This window comes from Ambystoma mexicanum, chromosome 4p (assembly GCF_040938575.1).
Source record: "Ambystoma mexicanum isolate Mex_15411 chromosome 4p, UKY_AmexF1_1, whole genome shotgun sequence".
Taxonomy (NCBI): Eukaryota; Metazoa; Chordata; class Amphibia; order Caudata; family Ambystomatidae; genus Ambystoma; species Ambystoma mexicanum.
Genome location: NC_090927.1, coordinates 1,201,510,616 through 1,201,527,042, shown reverse-complemented (window position 1 = coordinate 1,201,527,042; position 16,427 = coordinate 1,201,510,616). Strand labels below are relative to the sequence as shown.

Genomic DNA, 16,427 nt, shown 5'->3' with positions numbered 1-16,427 from the left:
CCCTCCTAATGCATTTGATACAGACTCAATTAATTTAGTCCCAAGACATGTGGCAGAGACAGACCACTCTGCCATCAGCGGATAACTGAAATCAGACAAAACAGGGTTAGCAAAACAGTCGACCTTCGCAGGATCCACAGAGGCTTCCTTACAGGCAAAATAGAAGTCAATAATTCGAGGTGGTGACTTAATAGGAGACATCGCTGTTGTTTTGCCAAAACAAAAGTCTTCTGTGGACAGGATCTGGGGGCACGTCTGATGTTGGCGTCAAGGTTTCCTTCCTCAGGAATAACGCCTTGGTTAACTGGCGAGCAAGAGGAATTAATGTCAATGGAATCACTTGAGTTCACTATACATACAGCATTTGCCAGTGTTGCGAGTCCCCATGGGTTTAAAGTTAATCCCAGCACCTGCCACTGTAGAATGCTTTACAGCTTGCGCTGCAATTGGTCCCGTAGCCTGCCGCTTCGTTGTTCGGCAAAGTTACCCACAGATGGAAAAAAAAAGAGAACAACTTTCGTCTGATGATGGTCCTTACAGCAATAGGTTTTCAGGTGAATTCCTAGTACGGCAGGCTCCAACATCAACTTCAAACACCAAACACAAAACACTCTGCACGCTCTGCGTGGAGTGAGGCTTAAGAGTGAAAACAGCAGCGAGGCAACAAAGGGGCCACTCATCCTAATTGACAACAAGGAAAGACTCCGCCAGCACCAGTCAGTAAAGCAGTCCTTTAGCGAAACACAAAACACTCTGCTACAAATTGTATTCAAGATGCTACAGAGATTACAAGAGGAAGAGTTGTTATTAAGCAGAAGTGGGACTTTTGTGCTGAACTCGTTCCATTCTTTCCTGGAAGGAGATTATCCAGGAATACCAGTGGTGCCGTTTTCTTTGTAGAACTTGGAAAGGCAATCTTTTCAACAAATGAAGAAGGATCTGTTACCAGCGGATTTTTGTTTGAGTGAACTTTTGTTTCTTTGGAACTTTTCAAGAACTGATTTAAGGCTTTCCTTTTCCTTGGGAGAAATTGACTTTGGACATTCCTGGGGGAATACGAGCCACCCAAGACAAGTAGAAGTCATCCAAGACACTGATTATTTGGTAATCTTTTATTTATATTGTTTATGCTTTGTTTTGATTGTTCTGTTTACTGTGAGGGCCAGTTTATGCATGCTAAGAGATTGGCCCTTAGATCCTAGACTAGGTAGAGAACTCCAAATCATCAAAAAAGGAACACAGAGAAAAAGGGGGACCATTGTTTTCCCCAGCAGAATGTTTTTTTTATATAGAGCTGATGTGGATCCCTCTGGGAAACCCCAAAGCCACATTGTAGTACAAAGAAGTCATTAAGACATTGTATTAGAGCAGGTGCATGCTCATTTCACTGGGAGACATTTAGGGATTCACAAAACACAAGGCCAAATTGTAAAGCGATTTTACTGGCCTAGCATTTACACTGATATTAATAGATATATAAAAATATGTCATAAGACCAGTACAAAAGTTCCTCCTCCAGTTCCCTTACAACCTTCACCTATTATTGATGTTTCATTTTCACGCATTGGAATGGATATAGTAGGACCTTTGGAAACCTCAAAATCAGTTTGTAAATATATCCTAGTGATTTTAGACTATGCCACTAGGTATCCGGATGCTTTTCCTTTAAGGAATAATCCCTCTCAGCAAATCTTAAAGCATTTATTACCATTCTTATCTCGCATTGGTTTTCCAAAAGAGATTCTAACCAACCACAGTTACACCTTCATGAGTAAACACATGTCTGAAGTAAAGAACCTCCTTCATATTAAAACAATCCGAACATCAATCTATTATCCCCAAACAGGCGGATTAGTTGAAAGATTCAACCAAACTCTAAAACACATTTTGAGGAAGTTGGTAGAAATAGATGCGGAAAACTGGAATGTTACCCTGGGCTTTGCTTGCCATTCGGTAAACTCCTCATTCCATCTACTGGGGTTTGAATTGTTGTATGCAAGGGAACCTAGGGATGTGTTAGACGTGTTAAGAGAAACCTTGCAGAAAAGGGAGAAAGCCACCATTCTGTCATGCATAACAGCTCAAAAGTTGAAAGAACAAATGGCAGTCATTACGAAAATAGTTCATTCAAATATGATAAAGGCACACGAACAACAGAAGGAAAGTTATATCCAGAAAGCAGTAATGAGGTCCTTCTCCACTGGGCAAAAAGTATTAGTCCTCCTTCCTTCCTCTGATAACAAAATGCTGTACAGGCGGCATGAACCTTATGAAGTCAGAGAACAGATCGGGCCTTATAATTACAAAATCTCACAGCTGGATAGGAAAATTAAAACACACATATACCATATCAACCTGCTCTAATAATGGAAAGAGCCTACATGTAAAGACAGTTATATCATGCTTACCAGTTTATTATCTGAAGAAAATCAGGAGAATCAATTAATATCTCCCAAGCTACTTCAAAACCCAAAACAGGATTTATTGAACTTGTTGGTAAAATGTCCTGATGTATTCAGACCAGACCCAGGAAGAGCGAAGGGGGTATATCATTACATCCACACTCCTACAGGACAGGTGGTACATCAGAAACCCTATCAAATCGCAGAAAGTAGAACACAAACAATTCAAGGAGAGATAGAGGCCATGTTAAAAGCTGATGTAATTGAACCCTCAAAAAGCCCCTGGTCTTCTCCCATCATCCTAGTAGCAAAGCTAAATAATTCCTTGAGGTTCTGTATAGTTTTCCGGAAAGTAAACAAAGTATCTGAATTTGATAGCTATCCAATGCCCAGGTTAGATCTAACTGACAAACTAGGTGATGCCAAATATCTTTCTACTCTTGATCTTACAAAAGGGTATCTTGAACGTACAAAAAGGTATCTTGATCTTACAAAAAGGGTACTGGCAAGCAGCAGCTAATCTGGCAGATAAACCCAAAACTGCCTTTTCAACACCTTTCGGATTATTCCAGTTTAAGATCCGCCTTTTGACGTATATGGGGCTCCTGGTACTTTCAAAGGCTAATGGATCGTGTCTTATGACCGTTATCGTCTTTTTGTGGGACCTATATTGATGACATCATTATATATATTAAGACCTGGCCTGAAGATATGTCCCATTTTTACCAGGCCACCAGGGAATTGAAAAAAGCAGGGTTAACAACCAGTCCCAAAAAGTATCACCTGGCTAGATCTGCTGTTAAACATCTGTTTTTTATTTGTTGGGAATGGATTGTTGCAACCCCAATAAGATAAAGTGGAGGCTACCATGAGACCTTCACCTCCAAAAGACCAAAAAGGAGTTACATGGTTTTCTGGGGCTTGTGGGTTACTATCATAGGTTTATTCCAACTGGCATTTTGAACTGGCAATGGCAAACCTCAGGTACTTACTGTGCCTGGGATGTATAGGCACATGAAAGTAAGCATCCTAATGATTGAGTGGCACCATCCAATCCTGGAGTTGAAGGGCCTAGAGGTTCTGTAAAAGAGTGACCGTCTCGAAACAGTCCTTCCTGGGGTACTTGTTCAAGCCCCTGAGGGCATGTGTGAACCTTCTTTGTCCTCCCTGGGTAGCTTGACCTCTTCCCATTTGGCCAAAAGAGAAGTAAGAATGAAAGAACACCCTCTCCAAGCCTGTGCAGGCAGGTGTTGCTGTTGTGGCTGACGGATGGCTGCCCCTAGAGATTTTGCATCAGCCTTAGAAGCTTATAGCTTTTCCAAGCTGTTGTCTGCTTTTGGTCCAAAAAGATTGGACCCATCAAAGAGCATGTATAGGAGCCTTGATTGGACGTCAGGGGCAAACATAGAATTGCATAAGCACGCAGGTCTTCTAATTACAGTACTGAAGCCCATACACCAGCCAACGCTGTCCGACGCATCAAGGCCCGGCTGAAGGGACTGACAAGAAGCCTCCTTCCCATCACTGATGAGATTGTTAAAACCATCTCCCATTCAGGATTGTTTTCTGCCACATGCAATATTAAATTCTTTCTCCTTTCCTGTTAGGCTGTTCAGTACCCTCTTGGTATGTATGCTGGGTGATTGATGTATGAGGTCATGTTTGGAATGTTTGGGTATGACTGAGTGGAATGCTGTGTGTGGACGTTCCACCCAGGACAGTTGACAAAGATGTAGCCTGGGTGGTGGGAGTCGGTGTGCTCCCTTCTGATCCTGTGATCCTGATTCTGTACGATTTCCTGATGTCATCTTATTAAATTGACCGAATGAAGATCTCTTGGCATCCAGTGTATCCTTTTACCTGTTGACCTCAGTTAAGGTCATAACAATAATGTATAGGTGTATGTCGCACAAGATGCATTAACGGCTTTCAGTGCCATGCTTCCAGCAGAGAATACCCACTTAGACAGTGCGTCATATTGTTTATCGTCCCTTTCCAGGCGGTTGGTCAGATTGGCTGCAGCCTTTGAGTTTGAAGTAGCCACCTGCACCACAAAACTCTCTGATGAAGGGTGTCTGAGAGAAAGTCAGGTTCAACAGAAAAAGGCCTGTACTTCTTCACCAATTCCTTGTTTACAACAGGAGTGGTGTCTGGTTTGTGCCAGTTTTCTAAAACAGGGTTTTTAAGTGCTGTATGGAAGGGCAGCAGAGGGTCCTTAGGGGGGCCTCTATCCATAATGTCTGTAAAGTCATCCTGGGCAATATCCTTAGCAGGATGCCCCCAACCCAAATACTCCATCACCCTATTCCTGACCGTTATATAGGCTGCACTAGGGTGAGAGTGTATATCTGGAGTGTCAAATTCCACCTCAGGAGAGGTCTCTTCTGGAACATTGGGCATTCCAAAACATTCATACCCGAAGGGTACAACGTCATCTTCCTCTCCTCTTCCTCGAAGATGGACACAAAGGACCTGAAGAAATCAGTCTTGGATTTGGGTTTAAAACTCATCTCCGAGGTCGACGTTGAAGGGCCCTTTGACTCCTTTGATGAGGAAGTCACAGAAACGTTTTGCTTCGATGTAGTCTCTGTGGTCAGCACTATGCTAGACGACATCCCGGATGTCTTCAGACTCGGGCACTTGGGTGCGTGGGTTGAAGCCTGGCTGGATTCCCTGCCAGTCTTGGAAGAAGCGTAGGTTAAACAACCTTTTTTTGGATCTACTACCTTCGGAACACTTCCTTTTCAAAGGTGTGGAAGACAAAGACTTGGAGACCGACCAACCAAAGGTGAGTTTACATCTTCTCTCCTTCAAGGCCTTGCTGGTCCTAAATTGGCATTGGCAGGAGACACGCTCGATGACCTCATGTTCTATGCCAAGGCACCAGAGGCACAGGATCAGTGAATGACATCTTCGAATCACAATCTGGACATCTCTTGGAGCCTGTCTTCTGCATAGACATCGTGATTTATTGAAAAGACATATCTCGCTGAGGTGCATCTAACTGTTTCAAGAGTGTGCAGTGCAGGCAGAAAAATGGAATTGAGGCAACAGGCTCGATGCTGTACAGGGCCCTCTGCTGTCGAAATTTTTTCAGAGACTGCAAAGCAGGATATGGATAAATCTAAGATAAGCAATCCGTGGGCGGATACAATACATTAGAAGTGCATTTACTGATGAAGAACTTGCAAATAAAAATAGCTCAACAATGTATCAAGTAATTAGGAATTTCACTTTGCTGCCATTGTTGAAAATGAGAACTAACTGGGAGTCTGCCTGGACAGGGTTCGAAACTGCCAGCAGCTGTGAGCTATTTAGCTCTGGTTATAGTGAAGGGAGCCTGGTTATCTTAATACCAGAAGCTACTTTTGACTCCTCAGGCAAGTGGAGCCTATACAAGTAGCTATGTGATATTAACTGTGCAGGTTTCTTAATGGGTTTAAAGGAGAATAAAGGACACGGCTAAGAGGCATTTAAAGCTTATATTGTGTAATAGGTAATGGACAACATGTCAGATTTGCTGAGCGCTATGCACTTGCTCCTGGTTCCCCAGAGGTAGCTCCTGCCATACGGTTGATGCCAGATGCCCAGGAAATGCCCTTTGCTCCTGGTCAACAGATCCTAATTTTGATGACTGCCGGTGTACTTTGAAGTAGGAGGAATGGGCGGAAACAGTAATGTTCGAACAGAAGTTGGGTATTTGTACCAAGTTGCGATTGGTACAATTCAACATTTTTCAGTCTATTTGAGAGATTTCCTGCACAAAAACGGAAGAGCCCAGACTCTGCTATGTCTTAGATGTGCGAGGGATGTTGGTTCCTTTGTTCCATCAAATGTGGGGCAGCCCTAAAATTCAACCTTACTGGGAGAACGTTTTTGTATCCTTTACAGAGATGCTGCCTGGACAGCTGGAAAAAGATTCCAAGCTGGCACTTCTTAATATCTGGAAGGAGGATGAACTCTCAAAAATATGATAAGCTATTTGTATCAACTGTGTTCGCAGTAGCCAAGAGAGATACAGCCTCCAAGTCAGGCGCCAGGGAAACCGCAAGACTCTCAGTACGAAAACGATTAGACGACTGTTGTGAACTTGTGGGATTTCAAGACTAAAGGTTGTCCCGAGAAGCATCAAAAGATTAGTGGTAAATAACTGCACTGGAATTGATGTATTGTAGGCTTTGATGGAAGTATGCTGGGGCGGGGGGGGGGGGGGGGTCGAGAGAGGGGCTGTGCACATGTTTATTCTTCCCGTTATTTGCCACTTTACTTGGGGATCGCAGGTAAAGAGTCTAATTGGGCAAACGGGAGATGGAGGGGACTGTTATGATATCATGTGGTTGGATGTTGTAATGCTGTTAATTATTTTCTTTGAAAAGAAGGGCAGTAGTTAAAACAAGCTGTTTAATAGTTTTGTCGTTTTCTATTGATGCAAGAAAAACGAATCAAAATTGTTATATAAGAAGCTGGAAGACAAATGTTGTTCTAACAGTAAATGGAGATCATCGCCCAAAGACATTGAATGAATAAGAAAACTCCCAATAAAAGTCTGTAAATAGGCTAGAAAGCCTACTTTCTTCAGAGATTCTCTCACTGTGGCTGTAACACAATGATGCGATAAGTTGCACCATGGGCTTTCTGGGAGATTAGTCTTTCTTAAAGGTACAGATATTTACACTGTGTATGCAGCGCTTTGGTTAAAACGTCCAAGTTGAGATGGCATTGATTGTCTTATGGAAACACACTATACTCTAGCATATAGCCATACCGCATGCACTGCAAATGGGTTTACTAGTTCTACTTACTTGTTCAGACCCCCTTGTCCTAAGGCCACTGCAAGCTTCTGCAGCTCTAGAGACAATTTTGTTAAACGCGTCTCTTCATCTTGCTTTCTTTGATCATAATTTCCCACAGGTGCAGGTTCATCACTCTGAAAATGAAAAACGGTCAATTATTGTTATAGTTGATATTTCTAGACTTCAGATACATTTGACTTCCTTGCCTATTACATGTTCAAGCCAATATTGCCAATGAACACAAACGTGTAATACGGCAAAATCTGTTTATTAGCAGAGGAAATCCGAATTTAGAAGCTCAGATTTCCAGGCAAGTGGCCCCCAATTCATGTAGGACACGTTTAGTCAGTCCGGTCTTGACAGACAAAGCCCTTGCTATACAGGACTTGTAGTTTTCATTTTCAATTCTAAGCTTCAGCCTTCAAGTCCCAGAATGCACAGTATTGTTGGATGAAAATCCGAGACTAGTTGATGGTGCCAAACATGATATGGGGGGGGGGACCGGGGGGCTCTTCTGGTAGTTGTGTGTGGTCAGCATTCATGTTTTTAACTTTGAAACACAAAGTTGTCAAATAAGCCAAGTGGTGGTGTGTCCTGTTTTGCACCACATCAGTCTTTGGAAAATCAATTCACCTACTAGTTCAAGCTCTTACCTTGCGAGTAAAACAATGATTACAGTTGATTTAGTGCAATTGGAAGGACTGGTTGCATTTACAATTAGACCGTTAAGTGATGGACCCATGCTGGTAAATTCAAGCGCAGTGTCTGCAAATTTGCCCTACATGCTTATGCAAATGATGCTAAGAGCCAGGATTAAGTGGCACATTTGGCTCTCTTGCAACACTGAACAATGGTGGAATCGAGATTTTGAATTAATCATAACTACAGAAATTGCCCAAGGCAACATCCCAAATCATATTTTTCAGCCTGCTGTGCAATTACATTCAAAGGAATAAGCAAATCAGGCTTCGCTCCGCACCGCAAGGGGTTGTCCAGCCTGGATGCTAGTTCACATCCATTCGCACAAGCTCACGAGCAAACCTAGAGATTTTTCAGCCTCACCGAGTATCATCAGCAAGATGTATCTTGGGAGTACAGGTACAGCACGTTTAGGACCCACGTCTACTCTTTCCTATCCCACGCAAGGACATTTATGAAATACTCAATTGTTTTTGATGGAAAGCTTTTAACTGAAACAGAACCCCAGACATTGCTCTGTTCATCACTCTTCAGTGTTGGCCACTAACTGACTCCAATCTGTAAACTGATGGCACTGATATTTTATGATAGAAATATGAATATTACGCACCAACTCCTCTCTTATCTTATTGTAAAAAGCAAAGAAAAAGGTTAAAAAGAACAAACATCAGCACCGGTGAAAAATAGAACCCATTGCAGAGTGAGTGCAGGCCAGCAATCCGTGTACATATTGTGATTTGTTTTGGTTCTCCACTTTAATCCTTCTCTGATACAGATACAGGAATATACATTATGCATGGTGCTAGGGCATGCCAAGGTTAAGACAAAATCTCTATGGAGTTTCAGAAAATAACTTTTGAACCTTTGCATGAACAAATTGAAAAAATTCCACACTAAAATCTCAAGGCTGCCGCCTCTTCATGGAACATTTTAGAAATGTTCATGGACGGCTTCATATTTTTCTCTAAGGGGAAAACAAATTTGTCCTACAAGTTTCAATATTTTCCACATAGATTTTTAATATTTTTGTAATACCAGATATTATCATGAATTGGTGCACTGAAAAAAACAGTGAAAATTGAGCAGGTCAATTTCAAGATATTGGGCCTCATTACAAATCAGGCGGTCCGGAAATAACGGTGGCGGTAAACCCGCCGCCACCGTTGTTTCCGGACCGCCTGATCTCGACTCCTGCAGGCGGGAGGTGATATTCCCGCCAGGTTTGACCTGGCGGGTTTAACACCGCCCGCCTGCAGGCGGACGAGGAAACACTGCAGCATTACGAGATGCCGCCTGTGTTTCCATGATCCCCATTCCCATTAAGTCCCATAGGACTCAATGGGAATGGGGATTAACACCATTCCGCCCCCGTGATTCCCGGAAAACCGGGGTTGTAATGCCCCGGTAATTCCGGGAATCACGATCTCGACTCCTGCAGGCGGGAGGTGATATTCCCGCCAGGTTTGACCTGGCGGGTTTAACACCGCCCGCCTGCAGGCGGACGAGGAAACACTGCAGCATTACGAGATGCCGCCTGTGTTTCCATGATCCCCATTAAGTCCCATAGGACTCAATGGGAATGGGGATTAACACCATTCCGCCCCCGTGATTCCCGGAAAACCGGGGTTGTAATGCCCCGGTAATTCCGGGAATCACGGAGGCGGAATGGTAATACAAGTCCGGCGGTAACCAGGCGGTTTTACCGCCTCGGTTACTGCCGGACTCGTAATGAGGCCCATTCACATTTAAAGACGTATCTGCATATGACGCATGCGCAGAATGAATGCGCATCTTTTATACGAACAGTACACGTACGTGTAGAAGATCCAACTTTTGTTCATGTATGCTACTATATTATGAAAACTCACATCAAAGTTAAGGCTCACTTTGATGTCCGTTGTCACCATGGATTCCTCAACCACAAGGCATAAAGACGAGACACGAGTAGTTTTAAAAAGGTAATTAAACTATAGGATGACTTTCATTATCCGTCTTAAGCACAGTGGTATATTTAATTACTATTAGTACCCAGCGAGGGTCAATGAGCTTGTTACAAATAAACTCATTGGCCTCGCCCGGGCCTTACCTCACCGACAAGGCTCTGAAGCCTCTGCTTCTCCACAGTGGCTGCCAGCGAAAGGGGGAAGGGACTGCGTGTAGTCCCTTCGGCCCATTCATGGCGCCCATTTTATTAACTTTCTTTTTTCATTGGTTTTAATGGCCACCATTGAAAGAGAGAAGGGTCTACAAGTAGTCACTTCTACCCGATCCCTGGTGGCCATTTTTCTTTTCTTTTTTTCCTCGAGAAAAATTGCTATTAGTATGAAGGGTTACCAATGGCAATATGACCCTCGGAAGGGGGGCATTACCCAACCAGTAATGCCCCCCTCCCCGAGTCATATTGCCTAAATAATATATGGGTCACAGCCTCTCTTCCAAAAAATCTTTTTATATTATTTTCATTAGCTTTTTTTAGTTTTAGCCGATAGGTGGGAAAGTAATTAAGTAGCTGTGCTTTCTGCATTCTTCTTCCTTTTTTTGTTGTGCATTCTCACAATGCTAAGAAAGGGGGACATCCATATCTGCACGTCAGCGTGCAAGATGCTATTCACATGCAGAGTGTGATACGCTAATTGTAAAGACTAGAGGGGTGTATCTGTACTTCTCTCCTCTATATGGTTGGAACAAAGGCACCAAGCAACCCAAGCCAAGGTTTTCTATATAGAAGCATGAACGAGCAACCAAGGCTGAAGCACTCAAGAGGTGATGCTGGCCGGTTCCTAAGTACGGTGAGTACCCAATCCCTATAAAGGAATGTCCACACACTATGTTAGGTGATAACACAGCTTCTTTATATAAAATAAGGTTCACTATTATATTACATATAAATAATAACACTGTGTACTTAGGCAGTTCTATTCAAAGAATGTCAAATATATACACTCTATGTGGTACCACACAATACTTGCATTCAGTAATAAATGCACTACCTACAGACAGCTTTCAATAGGCATGTGAATTCTTAAGTGAGGTAACATAGATTGTGGAAGAAAGGCTGGTTAGTTATGCACAGTGGCAGAATGCTTTCTTTAGACTAAATAAATAATTCTGTGTGAGGATCCCCTCACCTGGGCAACCTGTAATGGAAAAGTTAGGGAGTAACTTACCTTGTCTTTTACAGCCCAGTCCAAAAATGTTGAATAACAATCTGCTTTCTTCTTAAAGGCTCTACCACCCCAAAGTACCTGAAAGGCCACAGGAGAACAGGATCCAAGACGGATCTGGGACCGATGGATGACTCCTGAGTCCAGAAGAGGCTCTTCCTCATCACAGTACCTTTGATGCCTTGGCAGGCGAAGTGGCAGAGTTTCTAGGTTTCACTGGACGATTCCCATGAAGGATGGACCCCCCTCCCCCCAACCCTCCTTGGAAAAGGGAGCCACTGGGATGCTGAGTCCAAGAAGAAAAATTGAACCAAAGTCTTTCTGAAGTGCAGCTGTTTTGCTCTTCGCGGTGCTCTCTGTTGGTCAACGATTTCTCTGACTGTAGACGTCCTGGGAAGATGAAACTTGCTGTGGGATCCTTAAAAGCTTGGCAGATTTGAACAAGACCCCTGGGGACCTTCGATGACTTCTGGCAGTGACAGGTGCATAGGTCACTTTTGGTGTCGCATTTCAGAATATTGCGGTTTTCCACCTTTCAGTTCTTTGGTGCTGCAGCCGCAGCAAAGACCTCTGAATGGCTTCTGGTGAGCTGAACTCGACCACTGAGTGGACCACGGACCCTCACAAGTCTGCACCCTCGGGATGTCTTTGTTGAATTCTGGTGGTGGGAAACCCAACAGCAGACCTCCTTCGGCACTCAGCGACCCTGGATCTTCTCCGGTAGGAAACTGTGGTCATTGATGATGGCAAGGATGTCCCTTTAAGTATTCTTAAGCAGCTTGGAACTTTTGCAGCTCCGGGTGTCCAGCAGCACTATGCCAGGGTACCCTTTCTTCTAGGTGATAGACAACAACAGGTTCCAGTGGTCACAAACGCTCCTCTGAACCCTGGGCGACACCAATGGACTTCTTCGACTCGAGATGTCTGGGGACTCCTCTTTGGGACTCACGAAGACAGACCCCTTCTGAGGACAGCAGGCACACAGGACTGGCTTCCAGGGCACGTTGGATGAAGAGTAGCAGATTGCACGATGGTCGCTCGTAGCTCGGGGTGAGGTCTCCATTGCAGGTCCTCTCAGGTTAAGTCCTTGGAAGAACACAGCAGCTATTGGATTATACAAAGAAAATGCAGCAGCAGACTTCTCCAGCTGGGCGTCAAGGAATAGCTTGTTCTTGCTACAGCTTCCACTTCAGCTTCTGATCAAATTGGTAAGTGAAAGGTCGCCTGTTATACACATTTGGCCCCCATTCACTCAAGCTGAGTCAGACTCATTCAACCAATCATTGGGGTAAGTACCCAGCCTTTCAGTACACTACACTGCATTCATGTCAGTTTCAGTGAGGGCTGTCTCAGTCATTGTGTCGCACACAGAAACCAGACACCCACAACACAGAATTTGAGTTCACTTCAGACTCCATTCACACAGGTCCCACCCCTAGAGTGTACCAACAACACACAGCCCCTGGTAAAGGCTCCAGTCAGTCTGACAGGAGGAAGCCCCAGAGCCATATGAAATTTCCACCAAACAAGGCGTGTGAGCCATCAGTGTGGGCTGCACACCATGATGCCCAAGAAGGGTTGATTGATTTCAAAAATATTTCTCTTGTTTGTACTATTCCATTAGATCAAAGTAGAAAAGATTCTGTCAAGCTCATTTGTATCAAATCATTAATCTTTTAATCCGATAGAATAAACCAAACAGTGGTGCTTGTTTTCATAGCAAAGAGCAAGAATAGGCCTATTCGTTTTGGACCATTCATCCTTCATCGGAGCCTCGTGCCCTAGCTCGACAACAAAATAATCCTTGTGATATATAAATCAACCGATAAATATCCACATATTGGAATCCAATCATTTCATACATCATATCATTGTTCAATCGAACGACACACGGTTAGTATTAATGTACAAATATAAATAAACACAGCGCCCACAACGGGAAACTAAACAAACCATCACACATAACATTTAAACAAGAGATAACAAATGGATACAGTGAGTTAAGCATTTATCAAGCATTAAATATCATATACTTCATCCTAAGTATGTGAATTGTAACTTTCTACCAGAGGTAGTGGTAACATTATTAAACAGTTCAATGTTGATGTACGGAAAAATCATTCTGATGAGCATTTCCCAATCACCTGATTGTCAAAGTGGTGCTCTGTGGCGTAATTAGCTGTAATATAGAAGTATTCATATATGCACATAATTGGGTGTGTGTGTACTCAAGGCTCTAGATTATCAGTTCTGGTAAGTATAAATCTTAGCGTCTAGAACGCGTGGTGTCCCAATAACTTAAATGTACTGACATGTGTTACACAGTGCAATCTGTGTTTCTCATGTTGCTGCATGCAACGCGATCTAAAAAGAAATGTCAATGTTGAAAACGATGTCAGGAAAGAGTAGATACTATAATCTATTTGTGATATTTGTAATCCGCTACTCTTGTCATGACATGCGATCGTGTGCGGATGGTGCACGACAGCAACAGCAGCAGAAGTGTGCCCGCTCCTACTAAGGCAACCTCGTTGCCATGGAAATTACAACAGTGAAGTGCCTGGCAAGATGGCCATCACGCTTGGACAGCGGCGGTCATATTGGGATTGTGTAAAACAATGTAACATTAATGTGGTGCTTTAGCTTTGTTTGATGTTGCCTATTACCATACCAGTGAATATGCCAGATACTGGTCTGTAAAAAAGAAGAATCTGTGCTCAATAGTAATGTCATAGTGGTGCTGTTCACTCGCATTATTAAGCTATATCTGTACCTCTTATTAATCATTCACCTTAATGTGCGATGGGCTATTTACTAGAGCAGAAGAAATCGGATACATTACACAGAAAACTAAAGCATATTTACACAATAAACAACTAAAGAGTCCCCATTTTTATCTTCTGCCAAAGATACATAAGAATTTAATAAGCTCACCTGGAAGACCAATCGTTGCAGCTACAGGAGGGATACTACAGCCATTGGGCACATATATTGACTATTTTTTGCAACCAGATATTCAAAAGACAACCACCTACGTCAAAGTCAGCACTCCTTTTTTGAACATCCTTGAAGGTATCAGACTTAATCAAGATGACATCCTTTTCACTATTGACGTCAGTAGCCTTTATACAAGTATACTGCATGATCTGGGACAGGAGGCTGTAGAATGGTTATTACTTGAGGAAGGCGAGATTGGAGGAGCCAAGGAATTTATCATGTCATTACTAACATTCATTTAAGACAATTCATATTTCCAGTATGGGGAATATTTTTATCTACAAGTCTCCGGGACAGCCATGGGAGCCACTATGGCCCCATCGTATGCTAACAGCTTCATGCACCATTTCGAAAAACAACATATCCTTGAGAACCCCTTATGGAAGGAGAACATTAAAACCTGTGCAAGGTATATCGATGACATTTGGGGTATCTGGCATGGAGACAAGAGTTCACTCACACAATTCCTTACAGACATCAATCATATTGATCAGAGGATTCGGTTTACCGTGGAAATAGGGAAACCAGATATTCATTACCTTGATATAAATAAATATAATTTACAGATGAATACATCATTGTTCACCAAACCTACTGATAGAAACAATCTACTGCACCGTATGAGTTTTCATCCTCCTAACACCTTACGCAATCTACCATACGGACAAATTATAAGGTTGAAACGTATAATCAGTGACCCAGTTGAGTGTGACCTCAAATTAGATAAGCTAAGAAAAAGACTGCAGGAATCCAGACATGGATTTACAGACAGCAACAGAGAAAGTAAGTACACGGTCACGTGAAGAGCTCTTACAGACCACAACCAAACAAGCAGCTCCAACAGTGTACGTCTCTCGTTTTTCAACCCAAAGTGCACAAATTAAGAAACACACCACAAAGCATTGGAAAATTCTAACCAGTGACAATCGCACAAAGGAATTGTTTGCATCAAAACCAGTATTTGCCTACCGACGAAGTAGCAATTTAAGTGAACACGAGAGAAACTAAAAAGAACATCGTTAAGAACAGACCAGGGACCCTCCCTTGCCTGAACTGTGGCAACTGCCACAATATAATCAAAGGAAATATGGTCTCACACCCCCGCACAGGGGAGAGGATAAAATGGAAAGATTTAGCTACCTTCAATACGGAGAACATAGTGTATTGCATTAAGTGCCCATGTGGTCTGTGCTATGTAGGCAAGACGGGGAGGAAGGTGAGAATTCATACCAACAAGCACAAATCCTGTATAAGGAATAAAATTCCCATATCATCAGTAGCAAAACATTTTAATGCACAGAACCACAAGGTAGCACAGGTCAGATTCCAAATACTTGAAGTAATTGAGATCAAAGGACAATATCGAGATGTGAAGAAAATAAGACAGCAGCGTGAAGCCTTTTGGATATACCGGCTGGACACTATGATGCCTAACGGCATGAGCAAAGACTGGGATCTTAACTGTTTCCTCTAGCAAAGATCAAGAGTTTGAGTTTTGGAGTCTTTACAGGACTGATGACATCCTAGACGTTTGGTACATTTTGTATGAACTATGAACAATCAGCAGCAACACGAGTACCACTAACGGAGTCCCAATACTATTTGCATGCATTTTGTATTTATTAGTGTTTATTATGCTTCCACAATTGTTTTCTTTGAAAACATGTTTTGATAATCAGAATATCAGAAACAGAGTCGACACACACACCTTTCATACAACACCAGCACAAAAGAGAAGGTGCACATCAGGCACACATTTACAGGGATATGAGTGCTAGTTATTTTGCATTTTTTATCAATGTCATGCTGGTCATCTCCGACGTCTGGCACATACTGAGGAATACATGGACATAAGTGTTTGAGATTAATTTTTGGTATTGAGAACAGTGTTGTGCCGGTCAGTCCTGATGTCTGGCACAGACAAATGTATACAGGGATATAAAGAGCTTTACAGTGATATCTTGTATAAACATCATTAGTGTGCCGGTCATTCCTGATGTCCGGCACATTAAGGCAAATGATTAATACGAGGTACAGATATAGCGTAATAATGCGAGTGAACAGCATCATGACATTACTTTTGAGCACAGATTCTTCTTTTTTACAGACCAGTATCAGGCATATTCACTGGTATGAGAATAGACAACATCAAACATAGCTAAGTCACCACATTAATGTTAGATTGTTTTACACCATCCCAAGATGGTCGCTGCTGTCCAAGTGTGACAGCCATCTTGTCAGGCACTCTGTTGTTGCCATTTCCATGGCAACAAGGTTGCCTTAGTAGGAACGGCACAACAGCTCAAGCTTCTGCTGCTGTTGCTGTCGTGAAACACGCGCAGACGATCGCATGTCACCATAAAAGTAGAGGA

General features: G+C 42.8%; 1 protein-coding gene across 1 annotated transcript in view; it reads right to left on the bottom strand.

The window, feature by feature from the left end:
• NPHP1 (nephrocystin 1) overlaps nucleotides 1-16,427 on the bottom strand; it is a 1,322,209-nt gene that overhangs the window by 1,116,338 nt on the left and 189,444 nt on the right. The window contains exon 4 of the mRNA XM_069606852.1: nucleotides 7,205-7,329. Coding sequence (XP_069462953.1) covers nucleotides 7,205-7,329 — 125 coding nt within the window. The remainder of the gene's footprint in view (nucleotides 1-7,204; nucleotides 7,330-16,427) is intronic.